Source organism: Pecten maximus, chromosome 18 (genome assembly GCF_902652985.1).
Source record: "Pecten maximus chromosome 18, xPecMax1.1, whole genome shotgun sequence".
NCBI lineage: Eukaryota > Metazoa > Mollusca > Bivalvia > Pectinida > Pectinidae > Pecten > Pecten maximus.
Window position 1 is genome coordinate 1,599,061 of NC_047032.1, and position 24,302 is coordinate 1,623,362.

At 37.6% G+C, this 24,302-nt stretch overlaps 1 protein-coding gene across 1 annotated transcript in view; it reads right to left on the reverse strand.

The window, feature by feature from the left end:
• The window catches only part of LOC117317035 (kinesin-like protein KIF13B), a 416,447-nt gene that overhangs the window by 39,328 nt on the left and 352,817 nt on the right, over positions 1–24,302 (reverse strand). Inside the window, exons 18-23 of the mRNA XM_033871817.1 lie at positions 20,185–20,347; positions 15,323–15,499; positions 9,407–9,553; positions 8,513–8,647; positions 8,215–8,385; positions 2,447–2,598 (exon numbers count right to left, since the gene is read on the reverse strand). Of these exons, the coding sequence (XP_033727708.1) occupies positions 2,447–2,598; positions 8,215–8,385; positions 8,513–8,647; positions 9,407–9,553; positions 15,323–15,499; positions 20,185–20,347 (945 nt within the window). The remainder of the gene's footprint in view (positions 1–2,446; positions 2,599–8,214; positions 8,386–8,512; positions 8,648–9,406; positions 9,554–15,322; positions 15,500–20,184; positions 20,348–24,302) is intronic.

The window sequence follows — 24,302 nt, forward strand, 5'->3', positions numbered from 1 at the left end:
AATAGGAAACTATCCCATCAATCATAACAAACCTATCTACAAAACAATAAAACTTACTCAAAGTTGGTATTTGTCCAAAGACATTTCATGAGAAATTTGTTAGAAATTTTCTTTAAATCAATTCTGTAACAGTGTTGACCTACCATTCTTTTCTAAAATTAAATGTTTGGCTTTGATTGGGTACGGAGGCTGGAGCTTATATTGATCTCGTATCCAGCTTGAATGTAGCTACTCTGGAGTCTTAAGAGACTGATAAAGGAAGAAAGCCAACAATCCGGTTCCTTTTCTGTTATCTTTTCTCAGAGATAAGGAATGGGCAAAACAGGCACTTAGTGCATGTCTACGCACAGATTACACTTCATACATGTGACGCTGCATACAACAGCTGGTGTATCATAACACTGAAATTCTAACTAGCAACGGTGGCTGGTATTATAACGCTGAAATTCTAACTAGCATACAACGGCTGGTGTATCATAACACTGAAATTCTAACTAGCATACAACGGCTGGTGTGTCATAAACGCTGAAATTCTAACCAGCATACAACGGCTGGTGTATCATAAAGGCTGAAATTCTAACTAGCATACAACGGCTGGTGTATCATAACGCTGAAATTCTAACTAGCATACAACGGCTGGTGTATCATAATGCTGAAATTCTAACTAGCATACAACGGCTGGTGTATCATAACACTGAAATTCTAACTAGCATACAACGGCTGGTGTGTCATAAACGCTGAAATTCTAACCAGCATACAACGGCTGGTGTATCATAAAGGCTGAAATTCTAACTAGCATACAACGGCTGGTGTATCATAACGCTGAAATTCTAACTCGCTGGTGTATCATAAACGCTGAGATTCTAACTCGCATACAATGGCTGGTTTATCATAAACGCTGAAATTCTAACTACAGTCTACCCTCGTTATACCGCCACCTTTTGTTCTTGTTGTAATTGGCGGTATAAAGAGGGTGGCGGTAGTATCAAATTTGACGAAAACAAAAATGTAGGAATCCAATGTCTTTTATTGTGATCAAATCAGAAAACACAAACATTTCAATTTCAGGTACTGAACAGTAAGAGTGTCTAAACATGGTTATTGTTTTTGTAGTGTGGTAAAAAAATTACTGATATGCTTTTGTCACATATTGTCTGTGATAATTTCCGATAATTTTTTTGAAATCATTCTGCAAGAGTCTATTTCTAATTCTGTTGTTTTGTCCGACGTTTCTAGAAATCACATTACCGTTTCTATAGCGGCTTTTGCCTCTGTTCTGCTCGGAATATGTTGTGGTTCGTCATCGTCATCGTCAGTGTTTAAGGTCCGTTTCACTGTCGTCAAAACTATGATGTTGCTTTCTGTCTGCACTTCGGTAATTTCTGTCCGTTTATCGGCGTCAACAAATTGTCGGACAGTCAGTCGTAGGTCAGGGTCGAGATCGAGGTCGTCCTGTACTCAAACAACAATTACACAATGTGAGTAGAATTCATCACTTGTTTTATTACATAACAAACATTCCTCTTGTCAATACCGATGACGATTCGATCAGCGAATAGAATCACTGAAGCGTAACTTCACCTGTGCTTGAATGGGAAAGTACCAGTATCTAAAAATAGAACACTAAAGAGTTCCACGGCGATAACATGGCGGTGAAATCGAGGGAAATATACAGTGATTCGGCACATTTGTTTTTGAAAGCATATGGCGGATGGCGGTATGCGAGGGTGGCGGACTTAACGGGGGAATTAAAGAGTGCAAAAATCCGTTCTAGGGGACAAGGTGGCGGTATACGAGGGTGGCGGTATTATCGAGTGGTGATAGGTCGAGGGATTAGTGTAGCATACAATAGTTGGTGTACCAGTAACGCTGAAATTCTAACTCTTCTGATGGCAATGGGAGAAAGCAATATATCATTCCTATAAGACCAATCAAGATCACCACAAATAAGGTCTAAGGGAATCATGTATTATTATGTCTATGTAAACTTTTACATATAAATAAACTTTTGAATAATTATTAAGTTCTTCTGATTGTCAAACATTTGAACATTACTTGTTCTAAAGAATGAATCTAAACTTCTGAACACTTGTAATAATATGATTAAATTAAAATTAATCAATTGATAAATAACCTTGACCTTATCACTGACCTCCCTTGTAATGAACTTGATCTTATCACTGACCTTACTTGTAATGACCTTGACCTTATCACTGACCTCCCTTGTAATGACCTTGACCTGATCAATTCCTCACTTTAATGACCTTGACCTTATCACTGACCTCACTTGTAATGACCTTGACTTGATCAATGTCCTCACTTTAATGACCTTGACCTTTTTACTGATCTTCTTTGACATGACCTTGACCTTATCACTGACCTCACTTGTAATGTCCTTGACTATATTTCTGACCTCACTTATAACATCCTTGACCTTCATACTGACCTGTCAGCTAATGTCCTTGACCTTGCTATGATGTTGTCCATGCCATTGTTGACCAGACCAAATCCTGGACTTCTGTGGCCCCATACTTCTATGGACAAGGCTCCTTCAGAACAATGCTCTATAAACTCCTCAGTTATATACACTTTAAAGTCCTGTAAAAATGATTATATACACCTTATATACACCTTATATACATCTTATATACACCTTATAGTCCTGTAAAAATGATTATATACACCTTATATACATCTTATAGTCCTGTAAAAACATGCAACACACAATCAGTTTGGATTAGATTAGTAGAGTTCTAAGTCACACCTCTTGGAATGACTAAAATCTAATTATGACATAAAGCCATAACACAAGTGATAAGGTTTAGCATGCCGTGGGCTTTAACAGTTCTGCTATATTTCAGTCAATTTGACCCCTTTTGGCCCCGCTCATCTGCACAGTGTGGTCAGGGTCAACATGTGCATACCATCAAAATTCCACCTCAAACTAAGAATTCTAATGAAGTTTCAAATTATTTCCAGTGGAAATTAAACAAACAGCTTTCCAACAAAAACCTGTTTTTAGTGAACGGGTTACCACTGCAGACGGACAACCTGATTCCAGTATACCCCCCCCCCCCCCCTCCCCTAACTTCGTTGGGGGGGGGGGGGGGGGGGGGGGGGGTTATAAAAATGTGATTTCCCTGTATTATAGTAAAGTTTGCCGACTACCCAGTACAGAAAACCAGATACGTTTTGGTCATGGAATTTACAATTTTGATACAGCACATAAAGATCCTTCAAACTAAGAATCCTTTTTGAAATTAGTCAATCTGAACCCTTTTTGCCCCATCCCTCAGGACACTGGGGTCGGGGACCAGAAAAGTCACACATTTGGTTGACCTTTGGTCATGGAAAGTTTCGGCAAAATTTCATTGAAATTGGTTTAGGGATTTCTGAGAAGCTGAAAATGTAAATTGTTTACGAACATGCAGACAACGCATGACAGATGACAACAAACAAAAGGAGTTTACAATAGTGTCACTTGAGACTCAGGTGACCTAAAATAAACTTCAGTTGACAGGAAATATGAAGTAAATTTTCAATGTGGTACGGATTGGTTTATAAGAGGATTTATCAGGTAAACTCAAAGACACAGAGTCATAAATGTTCCTCAAATTAAGAAGTAAAATTTTCCATATGAAAGCATTATGGATCAAAGGTTTAAGTCTTGATCAAGAAACTTTTCTTCAATTCTGTAATATAAGGCCCTCCTGTGGAGTAGTACACATGATATACAGGGATTTCCTAGAAAAGAAAGTCCTCCACAGCTTTCTATAGTCTAAATTATTCCTGCCTTATGTAAGAGAGGTGTCCTATGTGGTATATTGGAGGGCACATCCCTTTAATACTGGAGAGGGCAACTCACTCTAATACTGAGAGGGCACATCCCTCTAATACTGGAGAGGGCAACTCACTCTAATACTGAGAGGGCACCTCCCTTTAATACTGGAGAGGGCAACTCACTCTAATACTGAGAGGGCACCTCCCTTTAATACTGGAGAGGGCAACTCACTCTAATACTGAGAGGGCAGATCCCTCTAATACTGGAGAGGGCACCTCCCTCTAATACTGGAGAGGTACCTCCCTCTAATACTGGAGAGGGCACCTCCCTCTAATACTGATGAGGCACCTCCCTCTAATACTGGAGAGGACACCTCCCTCTAAAACTGGAGAGGGCACCTTCCTCTAATACAGGAGAGGATACCTCCCTCTAATACTTGAGAGGGCACCTCCCTCTAATACTGGAGAGGGCACCCCCCTCTAATACTGGAGAGGTACCTCCGTCTAATACTGGAGAGGGCACCTCCCTCTAATACTGATGAGGCACCTCCCTCTAATACTGGAGAGGGCACTTCCCTCTAATACTGGAGAGGACACCCCCCTCTAATACTGGAGAGGGCACCTCCCTCTAATACTGGAGAGGGTACCTCCCTCTAATACTGGAGAGGCCACCTCCCTCTAACACTGGAGAGGGCACCTCCCTCTAACACTGGAGAGGACACCTCCCTCTAACACTGGAGAGGGCACCCCCCTCTAATACAGGAGAGGACACCTCCCTCTAATACAGGAGAGGATACCTCCCTCTAATACTTGAGAGGGCACCTCCCTCTAATACTGGAGAGGGCACCTCCCTCTAATACTGGAGAGGGCACATCCCTCTAACACTGGAGAGGGCACCTCCCTCTAATACTGGAGAGGGTACCTCCCTCTAATACTGGAGAGGGTACCTCCCTCTAATACTGGAGAGGCACCTCCCTCTAATACTAGAGAGGAACCTTCCTCTAATACTGGAGAGGGCACATCCCTCTAATACTGGAGAGGGCACGTCCCTCAAATACTGGAGAGGGCACATCCCTCAAATACTGGAGAGGGCACCTCCCACTAATACTGGAGAGGGTACCTCCCTCTAATACAGGAGAGGGCACATCCCTCTAATACTGGAGAGGGCACCTCCCTCTAATACTGGAGGGCACATCCCTCTAATACAGGAGAGGGCACATCCCTCTAATACTGGAGAGGGCACCTCCCTCTAATACTGGGATAACAATAGAAAGTAAGAAGGTAATTGCGCTGATACAGGAAGTATGAAAAGTTAGATACAGCTATACACATCAGTAAGTAGTTTATATTGTGGCTGGTTACCGTTATCATGCGTCACATAAGTTAGGACATAATTTATAAAAGAAATGATTTTGAGAAGGAAGTATTATATATTACTTTTATAAGCAAAGCATATTCATAGTATTTCTGATTGTCACATGTTAGGCACTCTCTCTTTATATATAAAGGTATATAAAGTTCCATCGTCGGTAACCCACGGTCCTGACGCTCACGAACAGAGACTGTGGGACGATTGGGATATTGTCGGTAACCTACGGTCCTGACGCTCACGAACAGAGACTGTGGGGCGATTGGGATATTGTCGATAACCTACGGTCCTGACGCTCACGAACAGAGACTGTGGGACGATTGGGATATTGTCGATAACTCATGGTCCTGACGCTCACGAACATGAACTGGGGCGATTGGGATATTGTCGATAACCTACGGTCCTGACGCTCACGAACAGAGACTGTGGGACGATTGGGATATTGTCGATAACCTACGGTCCTGACGCTCACGAACAGAGACTGTGGGGCGATTGGGATATTGTCGATAACCTACGGTCCTGACGCTCACGAACAGAGACTGTGGGGCGATTGGGATATTGTCGATAACCTACGGTCCTGACGTTCACGAACAGAGACTGTGGGGCGATTGGGATATTGTCGATAACCCACGGTCCTGATGTCCACGAACAGAGACTGTGGGACGTTTGGAACACATTTTGTCATTTCCAGAAAATATTTCTTCAGTAATTTTCTCGAAAATATTTCTTCATTTATTTTAACCAATCAGAAGACCCCTTTTATTTGGGGTTTTGATTTGACTATATAGAGTAACGGCTCTTTTCACGGATTACCTTGTAGTTGTGAGGGAACTGTTTCGAATACACAGTTTTAAAGACCTTGACAAGATGTGTATTTGTCAGTTAAGACCATTAGAAGCACATATATTGCAGGTTTTGAGTGGCAGCTTCCATGACAGGGATCCCCAATATATGTATCGCACACAAAAAAAAAATCAAGTTTAAAATGTGAGGTGGTATTTGATTGGTTGCTATTTTTAGAGTCAAAACAAGATTTTCTGGACCAATTGTCCCATGGTCCATAAGCGTCAGGACCGTGGGTTACAGACGATGATAAGCTTCCGACACTCACCTTTGTTTTGGCCTAAATAATAGTAAAATTAAACAAAAAAAAATGTTTCTAATAGTTGTATTTATTTCAAACATTTTTTCCAAAGGAAATGTTTCTTACTCTAAGTTTTAATTTCAGAAGAAGAAATGAAAATGTAGCTTCCAAACAGTGTATACCAACTTACACATAACATTTGTGCAACAGGGGAGCCCTGATAGCTCAGTCGGTTATAAGTTTCAGCTAAGTAACCTCAGGTGAGGGGGCCCCAATAGCTCAGTCGGTTAGAGTGTCAGCCACGTAACCTCAGGTGAGGGGGCCTCGATAGCTCAGTCGGTTAGAGTGCCACTCATGTAACCTCAGGTGAGGGGGCCTCGATAGCTCAGTCGGTTAGAGTGCCACTCATGTAACCTCAGGTGAGGGGGCCACGATAGCTCAGTCGGTTAGAGTGTCAGCCAAGTAACCTCAGGTGAGGGGGCCTCGATAGCTCAGTCGGTTAGAGTGCCACTCATGTAACCTCAGGTGAGGGGGCCACGATAGCTCAGTCGGTTAGAGTGCCACTCATGTAACCTCAGGTGAGGGGGCCTCGATAGCTCAGTCGGTTAGAGTGCCACTCATGTAACCTCAGGTGAGGGGGCCTCGATAGCTCAGTCGGTTAGAGTGTCAGCTAATGTAACCTCAGGTGAGGGGGCCACGATATCTCAGTCGGTTAGAGTGCCAGCTAATTAACCTCAGGTGAGGGGGCCACGATAGCTCAGTTCGGTTAGATTGCCACTCATGTAGCCTCAGGTGAGGGGGCCTCGATAGCTCAGTCGGTTAGAGTGCCAGCTCATGTAACCTCAGGTGAGGGGGCCTCGATAGCTCAGTCGGTTAGAGTGTCAGCCACGTAACCTCAGGTGAGGGGGCCACGATAGCTCAGTCGGTTAGAGTGCCAGCCACGTAACCTCAGGTGAGGGGGCCTCGATAGCTCAGTCGGTTAGATTGCCAGCCACGTAACCTCAGGTGAGGGGGCCACGATAGCTCAGTCGGTTAGATTGCCAGCCACGTAACCTCAGGTGAGGGGGCCACGATAGCTCAGTCGGTTAGATTGCCAGCTCATGTAACCTCAGGTGAGGGGGCCACGATAGCTCAGTCGGTTAGAGTGCCACTCATGTAACCTCAGGTGAGGGGGCCACGATAGCTCAGTCGGTTAGATTGCCAGCCACGTAGCCTCAGGTGAGGGGGCCACGATAGCTCAGTCGGTTAGATTGCCAGCCACGTAGCCTCAGGTGAGGGGGCCCCAATAGCTCAGTCGGTTAGATTGCCAGCCACGTAGCCTCAGGTGAGGGGGCCACAATAGCTCATGTGAAAATGCAAGGGCTGTTAATTCTCAGGAAGCTGAGAAATCAGCCAGTCTGTGCGGTCATGGTTGTGTCCCAGGGCAAGACACTTTACTCTAATTGCTCTGGATGGCATACAATGGGCCTCCCATATGTTGTTTAGTGAGTTAGTCACCAACTACTACAAGGAGACCCCAGCCTCAAAATGACCTTGGCAGTTCATTGGGCAATAAACCCAACAAACATAGTGTAAGATTAACTTCCCTTGTCATTTTTTAATGAATCTACCTTGATAATTAAAATTTTTGAAAATTGAGAATCTCCATGTAGACTTTATTCAAAATCTTCTTTAAAAAAAACACAACTGACAATGAAGTACTCAACTATCTATTACAATAAAGTCTTAACTTAAATACTTGGAATATCTAACTATCTACGCCAAGTATGGACTGCATTCATCAGAAAATAATCCCACGCCTAGAAATAAACGACACATTTCTATTGTTGTTTACAAAAATTTCCAAAAAACAAAAAATTCCAGTAATAATCCAAAGTAAGTTATGCCTTGGGTGTCTAGCTTACGGCTGCTCATCTCGAGTACCAGTATATGAATATTTGTCTTTTTTATCCACTAAAAGGCGATAAGCCAATTTTCATACCTTGCTGTGCTGGAATTTGAATGATATGGTATCTGATTTCTTGTGTGATGAAGAATCGGGGTGAATCTCGGGTGGAACAACAACGGTGTCTTCATTCCCCCAAAAGGTATACTGACAAAACACAAAGTTGGAAAGGGCTGGGGGCAGACCCTTAGCTCCGGATATACAGATCTGTAAAACAGTAAATAAGATGTTAATGAAAGCAAAGTTTACTTAATTCCATAAATCATTGAGATTTCTTGATAGTTATTCTGAGATAACTTATGATAAAGGTTGATCGTTATCTTGATAAACGTACCCTGACAATCATCGGAGAACCGATCCCGACAGGTTCCGGATCCGTTGTCTCCTCTCCATCGTCGTTTGTGTCAGCGTATCTATCGAGGAAAGATCCTCCTAGTTTGGAGATTTCTACGTGTAGTTTTCCGGCAATCTGTAATGATAGAAAATTCATTTTCAATCCTATTCTGGTAATGGTCAAGCTATGTTCTTCAATCAAAGCAGACAACACTCTTTTTATGTCCAGTATTACAAACCCATTTCATTACGGAAACTGATTTAGGAGTATGGATGCAATGACAGACTATACCAGTATGCTGACAAAAATCCACTCTTGCCTCCCCTTGTACACTAACACAAAATTGTACAGACACAAACAGATTTATCTCCCCTTTGTACACTAATACAGAATTATCTCCCCTTTGTACACTAATACAGACTTACCTCCCCTTTGTACACTAATTCAGAATTGTACAGACACCAACACAGATTTATCTCCCCTTTGTACACTAATACAGAATTGTACAGATGTAAACACAGACTTATCTCCCCTTAGTTAACTAATTCAGAATTATACAGACACACAGACTTACCTCCCCTTTGAACACTAATTCAGAATTGTACAGACACAGACTTACCTCCCCTTTGAACACTAATTCAGAATTATACAGACACAGACTTACCTCCCCTTTGTACACAAATTCAGAAATATACAGACACCAACACAGACTTATCTCCCCTTGTGCACAAATTCAGAATTGTGCAGACATCTAACACAGACTTACCTCCCCTTTGTACACTAATACAGAATTATCTCCCCTTTGTACACTAACAAAGAATTGTACAGACACACAGAGACTTATCTCCCCTTTGTACACTAATACAGAATTTTTACAGACACAAACAGACTTACCTCCCCTTGTTGACTGATAATCGGTACTTGGTAGTCGAGCTTGACATCATGGAAGAGACATTCTAGAAAGACGTTGGCTACACCGATGAGATTGTGATTTTCCTGCGACTCGTAAAAAGGATCCCCTTTTACAGGCGGTCCGTCATCCTGTTTTGGAAAACTTTTGTTTGAATACTCATTTCATAATATTCACGTAACAATAGTATCACTGGGCAGACCAATATACACCGGCCAAATGCCATGTGGTGTTATATATCTTACATGATAAAAAGATTTGGATTACCCAAAGAGTGGCAAGCTGGCATGTTGTAAATCTCACCTTTCACTACAAAGTTAATGTTCCATTTCCTAACAGTTTGAGGAAGACATGTAATCAATAATCTCCAACTCGTTAAAAATAACTTGATATCATGATTATAAAGTCCAACAAGTTACAAAAGAAATCAAAAGAAAACTGTAGGAGATCTCCAGGAAGGAATTCTACAAATAAAGGAAGAGAAATAACTTTTGTAAAAATATGTTTTGGGGGAATTGTAACTTTATATCATATACATTTCAAGTTTCAAAGAAATCAGTCGAAAGATGTAGGATGAGATCTCCGTACAAAGATCAGACGCTAAGATGAACACAGGGCCTTAATTTTGAAAAATAATCGAATCAGTGTTCTTTTTTCAACAAACACAACTTCATATCATGTTTTAAAGCCTACCAAGTTTCAAAGAAATCGGTCAAAAAATGTAGTTTCAAAGAGATCAGTCAAAAAATGTAGAGATATCTCCAGACAAAAATCAAAAACTGAAATAAACAAAGGACAATAATTTATACAAAAATAGTCTAATTCTTCTCCAGGAACCACAACTTCATATCATGATTATAAGGTATACCAGGCTTCAAAGAGATTGGTAAAAAAAGTATTATGTAAATGTGAAACTGCCGGACAAACAAAAGTTTACGCCGGACTAAGAACAACATACCATAACATTCCCTATGAAAACTGACCCTAAAGAATTCAGGAAACTTTGTATGAAATGAGCAACAAGAGTACCACCAGGTAGATCAGGAAACTCACCTCAAAAAAACATGGCTTTATCACAAATTGAAGTAAAAAAAGAATTTTTGTGAAAATACTAAAACAGATCATGATTTGCTCTATTGATCTTTTAAATTCACCCGATTTTGTGATTTTACTCTTAAATGAAAACAAGAAATATCTTTAAAAAAGATAAACGGCATAGCTTTAATGCTGGTGGTTATAATGTAAAACTGCTGGTGAAATAAATTAAGGAACTGATTAATAAATGCGTTTCAGCACGGATAACTAAATTATATCAGTTTGAATCATTTTTGCTGATAATAAGACTGTATTTGAATCAGGAATATGATTTTATTAATGTGTCATTTGAATAGATACATCCACTTATTCAGCTTGCATTCAATCTTAACTTTGTTTCGTCTTTAACTGCATGTCTGCATTTTGCATTTACCGCTACATTGACCAATCACATACTTCATCTTGACCAGTAACGCCACCTGTCGCGTCATTTCCGGGGCCAAAAGAATATTAAACGGCTATGCCGATAAATGACTTGAAATCTACATTATGTTTTCAATGGAGAAAATTAAACTTCCATTGTCTGTGTACAGCAGAAAAATCAAGTGGAATTCTGACTAAACAACAGATCCATGCAGATTTTATAACTTTTGTTGTGAAAGTTCATACCTTAAACTTTTAGTTTGAGAAACAGAAAATACGAAAAAACTGCAACATTCCAACAAAAAACAAAATATGTAAGATTAAATAATTTGTGCAGGAGAAAAACTATTCTACACTGACATGCCCTGAGTTTTGTTTACATAGAAAGTTCATAAAATAAAATCAATTACATTTAGATTTATTTTTGAAAATTAATACAAAATAACTATTTATCACCAGTCAGTAAATGGTTTTCAGAGGAGAGCCCTTTGCGTAACATTTTGGTAAATCTATATATAGCAAAAAAAAAAAAAATCGAAATTGAAACTTTATTGTTTTTTACTGATTATATCGCAAAAAAAAAACAAAACAATTTTTTGAGGAACAAAAATCACCACGACGATAAAATGTTCAATGATTTTAATTAAAATTGAACATTAAAACAAAAGGCTCAGTGACTTTAGATGAATCCCTTTACAGCAGTATTGGAGTGTAACTATCACAATCCCTGAACGAAGTCTGAGGGCACTGAACCGACATGGCCTCAATTTTCAGCCAAATTCATTTGAATGGTTCCCTCTGGGTTTAAAACATGAAAACAAATATTCAACAATGGGGTTGATGTAGAAATATTTGATTTTCAGTAATTACATTTTTTTTTCTGTTCTGAAAATTCATTTGTTTATCCTAAAAATCTTGTTTCTCTGTTATCAAATATTGTTATAAAAAAAAATAATGGAAATAAAAATTTGTATTTATAATCATTCAATTCTCATTTTTGTTCATTAGCTAAGTATGTACTGATTTTGTTATCCTCCAAATCTGATCTGTATAGAGAGATTGTCACAATACAAATGAAATAGATCTCAAGCAAAACTTAGGCAGGTAAAACGTTTGTAAATAAAGATGGCATTGACACCGAGACTCCCAATACAACCATCAGGATAGCTATTGCGTCTAAAACAGAGCACTAGATGATGAGAGGTATAGAAACTACACGACTAATTTGATAGAATTCTCCGAGGAAATTTAAATCATTAATATCAATAACTATTAAAAAATAAAAATTCTTTTTAATTTTGTTTTTTTGATATTCACATTTATTGCATTCAAAATTTGAATATACTGATGCATACAGAGATTTGAATATAAATGCATCATTATATAATTAATTTAATCCAAAAATAATCAACATACACAACTAAATGTAAATTTAAAGTGTAATGATTAAAAGCTCAAAATAACGCTTACAAAGTTATATACAGTGTATTATCTTTAACTTTTATATACAGTGTATTATCTTTAACTTTTATATTCAGTGTATTATCTTTAACTTTTATATACAGTGTATTATCTTTAACTTTTATACACAGTGTATTATCTTTAACTTTTATACACAGTGTATTATCTTTAACTTTTATATACAGTGTATTATCTTTAACTTTTATATACAGTGTATTATCTTTAACTTTTATATACAGTGTATTATCTTTAACTTGTAACTTTTTGTTACGGAGTCTGTGAATATTGTTTAACAACTTCCTGGAAGTAAAATATATATAATGCACGATAATACATATAATTAAATAAACCACACAGATCTAAAATGATTAATCAAATGAAAAAATAAAAATGAAAATTCTGTAAAAGAATCGATGTACAAAAATACTGCAATACATAATTAAGTTATACCCCAAAAAGAATCCCTGATTTTTCAAATTGTTGATAGAAAACTTAAATTTAATGGTGTAAATATGTACTTCCTTATTTTATCTTCTTACAAAAGAGTTCCAAAATGGCATTATATTAAATTTATGTGAGAAAATTTTAGATTTGTATGCTGATTTATATGTTAAATGACTTTTGAAAATGACAACGAGGGATCCCGGCGCCAACCATAAGACTGATCTTTTCTCTACTTTCCTTTCCCTTTCAGTGACTCGATAATGATGGGAACCTAATAGGAATCTAAAAAGAAATTTCTGTGAACAATAAATAGGGATATCAAACTTGAACTGTCAAAATCAAAGATAGCGCCTGTCAGACATTTTGTTTTCAAATTAAACTCAAATTTAAATCTGAACAAGGTTGGAACCACGGAGAACCTACGCATTATGTTTGAGTTATTGTGATAACAAACATCAACTGTCAAAATCCAAGACCTGTCAGCCATTTTGTTTTCCGATCATTCTCAAAATTGAACATGCCCAACTAATGATGTTCTGAGAAAAAGTGATAACAAGAATTGTTTACGGACAGACAAGGACGGACCACAAACAAATGGCGATTAGTGACAATAGATTGTATTATGATTGTATTATTACTCGTAGAGACAAACATTTGTGAGTTTGGGTAAACTATGAATTAAGACAGCAGTATTTCCTACAGAGATTCTCTTAGAGCACACAAGGACCGTATACCCAGAAATGTTCATGATGTACATCAAGTTTATCAATCAATAAGTTCTATTCTAGAGGTAACTTGAGTAATGAAAATCGAGGGTGTATGATGTATGTAGCAAATAAATTGAAGAGTTTTATGCTCAAAACAAATTAAAATATATCTTTAGAACTAAGGACTTTAATGCTCAAAGCAAATTGAAAAAATAATTTTTAGAACTAGACATTTATGTTCAAAACAAATTAAAATGTATTTTTATGAACGAAATAGTTTTCTGCTAAATACAAATTAAGATATTATCATTTTTTGGAACTAAATAGTTTTATGCTCAAAACAAATCAAAATATTATATTTTTTGGAACTAAAGAATTTTATGCTCAAAACAAATCAAAATAATTTTTTGTAGAACTAAATAGTTTTATGCTCAAAACAAATGAGAATATCATATTTTTTAAAACTAAGGAATTTTATACTCGTAGCAAATTAACAAAATACTCTCATATTCTTTAACAGTTCACATACTGAAAAAAAATTACTCTTTATTTCTCAGATCCCTGACAGTAGACTAAATTTACTCCGGATTTTACTTTGAGCCCTGACAGTAGACAAAATTGACTCCGGATTTTACTTTGAGCCCTGACAGTAGACAAAATTTACTCCGGATTTTACTTTGAGCCCTGACATTCGACAGGTTTTGATACGCTGATAATATTGAGCCTAAACATATATGTATTGCTAAAAAGAAGTTTTTTTCAGGTTTAATATTTATTTTTATTGTTGTTTTGATAATCTAATAGATCAATATAAAGCTACAATACAGGGGAATTATAAATACCTAGCATTTAAGGAACGGCAACATTCCCAACATTCTTAAAACAAACAGTTACGCTGTTGTGTACCCGTTAAGGAATGGTAAAGATGGCGGACAGAGATTCTCACAGACAGTAGTAATGCGCTTCAAGCTACAAAATCAGTTATTTAAAAAATGTTCACTCTGACCGAGACAAATACAAAGTCTTATTCTGAAATTCTCATTATAGTCAGCATTTTGGGACCCATCATTAACCAAAAATGTATCACTTTTTGGAACCAAATCGTAACATTTTCTGGTGAGGATATAAACATGTTTGGAGGACAGACCAGTAATGTAAACAAAACAGTTTTCCTGTGTTTTGGTAAATATCAAAGGACTGTAAGCATAAACATCATACAGCTTAGAGTGGATGTCATTGGATAGTCTTAATATGACAATGACGATAAACATTGGGTTGTTTTGATCATTTAACATCAGCCAATTTGGTTTGGTTTGTTTTTGTTTAACGTCCTATTAACAGCCAGGGTCATTTAAGGACGTGCCATGTTTTGGAGGTGGAGGAAAGCCGGAGTACCCGGAGAAAAACCACCGGCCTACAGTCAGTATCTGGCAACTGCCCCACGTAGGTTTCGAACTCGCAACCCAGTGGTGGAGGGCTAGTGTTAAAGTGTCGGGACACCTTAACCACTCGGCCACCGTGGCCCCCACACATGAGCCGAATCATGCCTCGATGCAGAGTTTAACATTAGCAGATAAAGGTTGTAATATAAATTTTAACAATTTCTGAGTTGGACTTTATTCTTGTCACGGACAGAGTGTGCTTATGAATAACTGATTTTGTAACTTAAAGCGCACTTCTACCTTCTGTGAACATCTTCGACCACCACCTTACAAAGACGGTCCCTAACGGTTTCATGACGGTGAGACAGTTGACATTGATGAACATCTCTGGGTTTACAGAAGTAAAGGAAGCCATGCAGTGTGGCCACAAAAGCGGACAATAACAAACCCAGGGTTCTGAATCGTGCTCGTCCTCTACCATCATCGGAAGTCCTGTTGCTTTCCTCTCCTCGTACATGTCACGCATATCAATTATCTTATTTTCAAACTTTTCCATCGACCAGATCTGGTTTCCTCGCCTTTTCCTCTTGACGAGAATGGCAGGCTCACTCACGAACGCTCCTCTCTGTCAATTAAAGAGAAAAGATCGTGTTATTTAATAAAGAATTGATTTACAAGCTAAACCACTAGAAATTAAAATAAATTAAAAAAATTAATTTCATCAATCAAAGAAATCAATTTCATCAAAGTAATGATCTTGTTATTGAACCTATGTCTAAATCGTCCTAACAAGAAAATGGATACGGACGGCAATCTATAGCTCAACAACCAATATTAATGTCACTTTTACAGAAAATCAATTCTACGATGAATTGCCAAATCTCTTTTTACACAGAAGATGTCAACTGACTGAATGTTGATGTTTTCTCCAACAGTTTCTACCAGATTTCAGTTTGTTTATACAGCCATCGCTAATTTGTCATAAAGACGGAGAGAACGCGGCACAGCACTAAAACTTAATGTTTACCGTTCCTGTGTGAAATCCATCGGTCTTTCACCATTAACTTGATTCTCCGTGAAGGTGAAGGTCGCTCGTTATGATAACAGCTCTGAATGATGTGGTGTTATGTTACTAGCAGATTTCAATTTCTGATTTCAGAATTGGTTTGAAGAATTTCAGAAACTGCCATCAACCATTAGTACTGGTTAATTAGTACTGGTTAATTAGTACTGGTTAATTAGACTACTGGTTAATTAGTACTGGTTAATTAGTACTGGTTAATTAGTACTGGTTAATTAGACTACGGGTTAATTAGACTACTGGTTAATTAGTACTGGTTAATTAGACTACTGGTTAATTAGTACTGGTTAATTAGTACTGGTTAATTAGTACTGGTTAATTAGACTACTGGTTAATTAGTACTGGTTAATTAGTACTGGTTAATTAGTACTGGTTAATTAGACTACTGGTTAATTAGTACTGGTTAATTAGTACTGGTTAATTAGTACTGGTTAATTAGACTACTGGTTAATTAGTACTGGTTAATTAGTACTGGTTAATTAGTACTGGTTAATTAGACTGGTTAATTAGTACTGGTTAATTAATTAGTACTGGTTAATTAGTACTGGTTAATTAGTACTGGTTAATTAGACTACTGGTTAATTAGTACTGGTTAATTAGACTACTGGTTAATTAGTACTGGTTAATTAGATTACTGGTTAATTAGACTACTGGTTAATTAGACTACTGGTTAATTAGTACTGGTTAATTAGACTACTGGTTAATTAGTACTGGTTAATTAGTACTGGTTAATTAGACTACTGGTTAATTAGTACTGGTTAATTAGTACTGGTTAATTAGACTACTGGTTAATTAGTACTGGTTAATTAGTACTGGTTAATTAGACTACTGGTTAATTAGTACTGGTTAATTAGACTACTGGTTAATTAGATTACTGGTTAATTAGACTACTGGTTAATTAGTACTGGTTAATTAGACTACTGGTTAATTAGTACTGGTTAATTAGTACTGGTTAATTAGTACTGGTTAATTAGACTATTTTATGGAATATTTGTAAAAACTTGTGCTTCAAACTCGCAATTAACATACCAGCTATATAAATTTGTAATCATGACTTTACCGTCGCAGTCATGACAAAAACTATTTTAAAATGGATTTTGCATTACACTCAGATTCAAATTAATTCCTGCCAGCCTGTCTCTACTGCTGCTAAATACACGTGCTGCTGTTGATTTTGTCTTAAGAATGGATGGAAAGATAAAAAAGAGTTCTCTGTACTTTAAATCAGGTCAGTGCAATATATATCTGACAGAGAAATGACTCATTGTGACAATCGGCTTTATGGATGAAATTTAAAATGGCAGCCAACATTGGCAGAACTGCAGCTATACACAAAATTTCAACCAAGTTAAAAAAAAAAACATTATCTAAAGTCTGATAAAATAATTGAGAATAAGCTCTTGAATTCCACTCCACAGAATTATGTTCGGTCCGCAAAAAAATACTTTGATGAAAAAATCCTGCATAATCCTATCACTGTTTATAGAATAGCAAAACTTCTGAATGGAATTTGTCAACAGACGAAGAGTATATGTTTCTGCCATTTTAGCGATTGATCAGAAAAACCCAATGATAATCATAACACTGATAAAGTGAAAAACCATATCAGCAATGTAGTAAAATAAATGGATTCCGTGTGGTTGTAAAACTTCTACTGAAAGCTGTATGTATGCTCCTCATATATTTTCTGAATGTGACAGGCTAGCACAAGGGAGAAATCAGATTATTTTTGCACCTTTGCACGTCGGTTAGGTCAGCCTGCCGTAACTAGATGTTACATGCTAGAGTTAAACCTGTTGGAACATCACCAGCCTTGCGTGACTACAGATTCCTGACACAACCAATGGATGCTTATCATACTCTTTAATCTTCATAGCTCGCTGCCAATTTAATCAGGGCCATTGTTTAGTGGCTGAAACAGAATTTTTATCAGCCTCCGGACCATGAGGGGATTCTGTCACTTTTCATAATCAGAACCCCTTCTCTATGGTATCATCAGTTTCCCACCCTAAAAATTGTTGCTACGTTCACTACAAATGAATTTTTGAAATGGAATTACTGAAATTGGTGGAAAAAAGGTCCCAGAGCAATCTCGGTGTCAACCATTGCACAGGGTTCACAAGTAAACCAAAGAGTTATTTCCCTTTGTTTATCCTTAGAAATGTCTTTATTTTGTTATTTTTTATCATAAAATTTAATGGAAAAGAATTCACTTGGATGATGATGATGATAAACATGTTTAAATTTGGTATGAATGTAAAATAACGTTTATGAGAAAAAATTTAATTTATCCGTAAAAAGAAATCAAAAGAATTACACACGGACGTGCCTTTGGTAAACCCCAAGGGAGCTCTGATCTGAAGGAATCATATGGGAATCAAGAGAGGTAATAAAGTCATTAATTTGAATCATGCTACACTTTGGTAAGAATGGCCTTAAACTCTACAGTATCAGACCTTTAGTTTACTTCATACTTAAAGAGAGTGGTTAGGTGTTATTTATAAATTTTATTCTAATTTCTCGTGACTGAAAAAACAAACAGTTAAACTTATGAGCTGATTGCATGTCTAATGTCAATTACACAATTCTGTACTTATAGACTTCACCAGGTAGAAATAGGACATGTGACTACAACATGGATCTCGCACTCTGATACAATAGTCACATGACCACCAACATAATTAACGTTTTGTATATAATGTGTAAATTCTGTACAATGTAGGATAATTTTCAAGTTTGGGTTTATTCTTTGAAATCTGGTTTATTCTTTGAAGTCTGGGTTTCTTCTTTGAAATCTGAGTTTATTCTTTCAAATTTGGGTTTATTTTTCAAATCTGAGTTTATTCTTTGAAACCTGGTTTTATTCCTTGAAATCTGAGTTTATTCTTTCAAATCTGAGTTTATTCTTTGAAACCTGATTTTATTCTTTGAAGTCAGGGTTTATTCTCTCAAATCTGAGTTTATTCTTTCAAATCTGGGTTTATTCTTTGAAGTCTGGGTTTATTCTTTCAAATCTGGGTTTATTCTTTGAAGTCTGGGTTTATTCTTTGAAGTCCGAGTTTCTTCTTTGAAATCTGAGTTTATTCTTTCAAATCTGGGTTTATTCTTCCAAATCTAGGCTTATTCTTTCAAATTTGGGTTTATTCTTTGAAGTCTGGGTTTATTCTTTGAAATCTGGGTTTATTCTTTCAAATGTGGGTTTATTCTTTGAAGTCTGGTTTTATTCTTTGAAATCTGGGTTTATTCTTCCAAATTTGTTTTTTTTCTTTCAAATCTGGTTTTTTTTCTTCCAAATTTGGTTATATTGCTCCCAATCTGGCCATATTCTACCTTAATTACCTCCACAGCAAAACTTTGTACATCTAAAACTATTTATGTAAACCTACACACAGTACCACTACATTGTTGAAGACAAATGGCCATCTACAGAATACCAACCATCCTTGTTTTGACTGTCTTAAATAAGTCCCAATACACATACAAAAACAAATCTAGTTGTCGTATGTATATTTGCTGAAGAACCGAGTTCAAATCTAGTTGTCGTATGTATATTTGCTGAAGAACCGAGTTCAAATCTAGTTGTCGTATGTATATTTGCTGACCAACGGAGTTCAAATCTAGTTGTCGTATGTATATTTGCTGAAGAACTGAGTTCAAATCTAGTTGTCGTATGTATATTTGTTGAAGAACTGAGTTCAAATCTGGTTGTCGTATGTATATTTGCTGAAGAACTGAGTTCAAATCTAGTTGTCGTATGTATATTTGCTGAAGAACTGAGTTCAAATCTAGTTGTCGTATGTCCATTTGCTGAAGAACTGAGTTCAAATCTAGTTGTCGTATGTATATTTGCTGAAGATCTGAGTGGGGTAAAACGTTTTCTAAAAGTATATTCATACAGAACACCAAAGTTTTCCACCGGCTCCCTCGAACCAGTGCGACAAAAATCACACAATCATCTAAACAGGATATCTAAAATGTGATGAAACATTCCTCTTGTAACCTTGACCTTTCTTTAAGATTCCGCTATTTTCTTTATCTAAAATCTATGACTCCTGGATCATACTTAATTGTGTGTGTGTGACGTTGCTTCTGGCTAAAAAGAATGACATTTTTTATTGCATATGGCTCTGTCAAGATTTATATTTAAATGTAATGCAGAGAAATGAAAATTTACACATTGTCTAGAAGCCATTTGGTGAGAGATTTAAGGACGAAACAAAGAGACTTACCCGTCGGTTAGGGCTAAGGTTTGCAGCTGGGATTTGTAAAGTAACTTGGAATTCGGTGAGTTTGCCCATTTCCTGTGCGAGGACGTTGGCTTCCCGCACTAAAGAGTTCGCCTTGACAACCTCATCTCGGAGAATAGCCAGACTCTGTTTGATGGATTTGTCCCTTGGAAAAAGAATTAAAGAATGGTTTGATATTGAATAACTGTTAACAGGTATTAAAGGGCTATTAAATATTGAATAAATGTCCTCATTGGCCACTAGCTAACGGAAACCTGTTTTAAAGTATGGCAGTGCAAAATCATTCCCTAGTTTGGATCTGGTACATTTGACATTTTTTTAAAATTATTTGTGCCGTTTCTAAAATCAGATTTGTGACATTATCAGTCCTGTTACTATAAATAGATTTTTTAATCAGACCTTTGGAATTTTTGTTGGGAGTAGTCATGCTCTACTATGGACACATTAAAGAAAAACACTGTTATAATTGACCTTTAACCTTTTAACTGGTAACAACTAAAATCTAATCAGGTGTAGATCTTGATGGTATGGTTGACTCGGCTGTAAATTAGTATATATAGTAGAGCAGTGTAAGAAATGTCATGTGTAAGCTGTTAGTGCCAAAATGGTAGCTCCGATTTAATGGTCCCAAGGGAGTTGAGAAAGACATTGGCTTGTTGCTAAAGGCCCAATAACAACAGATTATAATTTGTCAACTGATTTGAGACAGTTATGTTGCTTTGACTTAGTGGTATATAAAACTACGAAGTTATTATTTTAATTATTGTGGTTAATATGAGCTGAATCTGTCCAGGGATTCATGAGATATCTTGTCAACTATCATATCATGGAATGACTAAAGACGCACGTTATATCTTGTCAACTATCATATCATGGCGCCACACACAGTATATCTGACTCAGTGTTTCCTATAAACCCTTCCCAAGTCTATTAAAGCAATACATGTCCCCTACTGGCCCCACTAGATATTAGGGGCTTTTACAAATGTCTGAAGTTTGAACCAGATCCCTTAAGGAATGAAGCCTCTAGAGTGCCAAAAATGATGTACTAAAAATAGTAACAGTGACCTTGACCCAACGACCCTGAAAATGAAATGTCATCACAGATATAATGGTCTTAATTAGTGAGTCAAGTTTGAAGAAAATTCTTCCTAGGAAGCTGTTACAGTACTGAAAAGGATTTTCTAAAAAGAAGTAACTATGACTTGACCTAACAACCTGAAAAACGGATGGACGGATCGATGAACGGACGGACAAATGGACAAACACAAGCAGCCTGTGCTGTAAGATGGACAGACATGAAAACTGGTGTGCCTCCTGGTTTCACTGGAATGGGGATTAATGAAAGTGAATTAATTTTTTGCAATAAGTCCATCCCTATTCAGAGTTGTGTCTGTTTAGTACAGGGTGAGCTATTTTGACGAGAAGGTTGGCTGCTCTAGATATTTCTCAGCAAATCTGATAACATTGATCAAACAATTATGTGATCAGCCTGTAGGAGCCTCTCCCAATCACAGCCGGAATACCTACAAGCTGTAGTAGGATAATGAACGTCTCTGTTAATGCCAGTCACATACCAGTTACATGATAAAGGAAAAACATGACTCCAACAATGTAATCCTGAGCCCCCACCGTGTCTATACCACCCAATTTAGGCTTGCGTGTACTTGAGAGGCTTGATAATACCACTTCAGGTCAATCCGAGATCTACAGGACCCTTAGATTAGGGATATACATAACACACTGCAATACCAACTCATTGTAGAATTGTGGATATGCCTGAAAATATACCCCTCCCATGTCTATATATATACCCCCTCCCAAGTCTACATATATACCCCCTCCCATATCTACATATATACCCCCTCCCATATCTACATATATACCCCCTCCCATATCTACATATCTACCCCCTCCCATGTCTACATATATACCCCCTCCCATATCTACATATATACCCCCTCCCATATCTACATATATACCCCCTCCTATATCTACATATATACCCCCCTCCCATATCTACATATATACCCCCTCCCATATCTATATATATACCCCCTCCTATATCTACATATATACCCCCTCCTATATCTACATATATACCCCCTCCCATATCTACATATATACCCCCTCCCATATCTATATATATACCCCCTCCCATATCTACATATATACCCCCTCCATATCTACATATATACCCTCCTCCATATCTACATATCTACCCGCTCCCATATCTACATATCTACCCCCCCTCCCATATCTACATATATACCCCCTCCTATATCTACATATATACCCCCTCCTATATCTACATATATACCCCCTCCTATATCTATATATATACCCCCTCCCATATCTATATATATACCCCCTCCCATATCTACATATATACCCCCTCCCATATCTACATATATACCCCCTCCCATATCTACATATCTACCCCCTCCCATATCTACATATATACCCCCTCCCATATCTACATATATACCCCCTCCTATATCTACATATATACCCCCTCCTATATCTACATATATACCCCCTCCCATATCTATATATACCCCCTCCCATGTCTATATATATACCCCCTCCTATATCTACATATATACCCCCTCCCATATCTATATATATACCCCCTCCCATGTCTACATATATACCCCCTCCTATATCTACATATGTACCCCCTCCCATATCTATATATATACCCCCTCCCATATCTACATATATACCCCCTCCTATATCTATATATATACCCCCTCCCATGTCTACATATATACCCCCCTCCCATATCTACATATATACCCCCTCCCATGTCTACATATATACCCCCTCCCATATCTACATATATACCCCCTCCCATGTCTACATATATACCCTCTCCCATATCTACATATATACCCCCCTCCCATATCTATATATATAACCCCCTCCCATATCTATATATATACCCCCTCCCATATCTTCATATAAACCCCCTCACATATCTACATATTTACCCCCTCCCATATCTATATATATACCCCCTCCAATGTCTACATATATACCCCCTCCCATATCTACATATATACCCCCTCCCATATCTATATATATACCCCCTCCCATATCTACATATATACCCCCTCCCATATCTACATATATACCCCCCTCCCATATCTATATATATACCCCCCTCCCATGTCTACATATATACCCCCTCCCATGTCTACATATATACCCCCTCCCATATCTACATATATACCCCCTCCCATATCTATATATATACCCCCTCCCATGTCTACATATATACCCCCTCCCATATCTACATATATACCCCCTCCCATATCTATATATATACCCCCCTCCCATATCTACATATATACCCCCTCCCATATCTACATATATACCCCCTCCCATATCTATATATATACCCCCTCCCATATCTACATATATACCCCTCCCATATCTATATATATACCCCCTCCCATATCTACATATATACCCCCTCCCATATCTACATATATACCCCCTCCCATGTCTACATATATACCCCCTCCCATATCTATATATATACCCCTCCCATATCTACATATATACCCCCTCCCATATCTATATATATACCCCCTCCCATATCTATATATATACCCCCCTCCCATATCTTCATATAAACCCCCTCCCATATCTACATATATACCCCCTCCCATATCTATATATATACCCCCTCCAATGTCTACATATATACCCCCTCCCATATCTACATATATACCCCCTCCCATATCTACATATATACCCCCCTCCCATATCTATATATATACCCCCTCCCATGTCTACATATATACCCCCTCCCATGTATATATATATACCCCCCTCCCATATCTACATATATACCCCCTCCCATATCTACATATATACCCCCTCCCATATCTACATATATACCCCCTCCCATATCTATATATATACCCCCTCCCATATCTACATATATACCCCTCCCATATCTATATATATACCCCCTCCCATATCTACATATATACCCCCTCCCATATCTACATATATACCCCCTCCCATGTCTACATATATACCCCCTCCCATATCTATATATATGTCCCTCCCATATCTACATATATACCC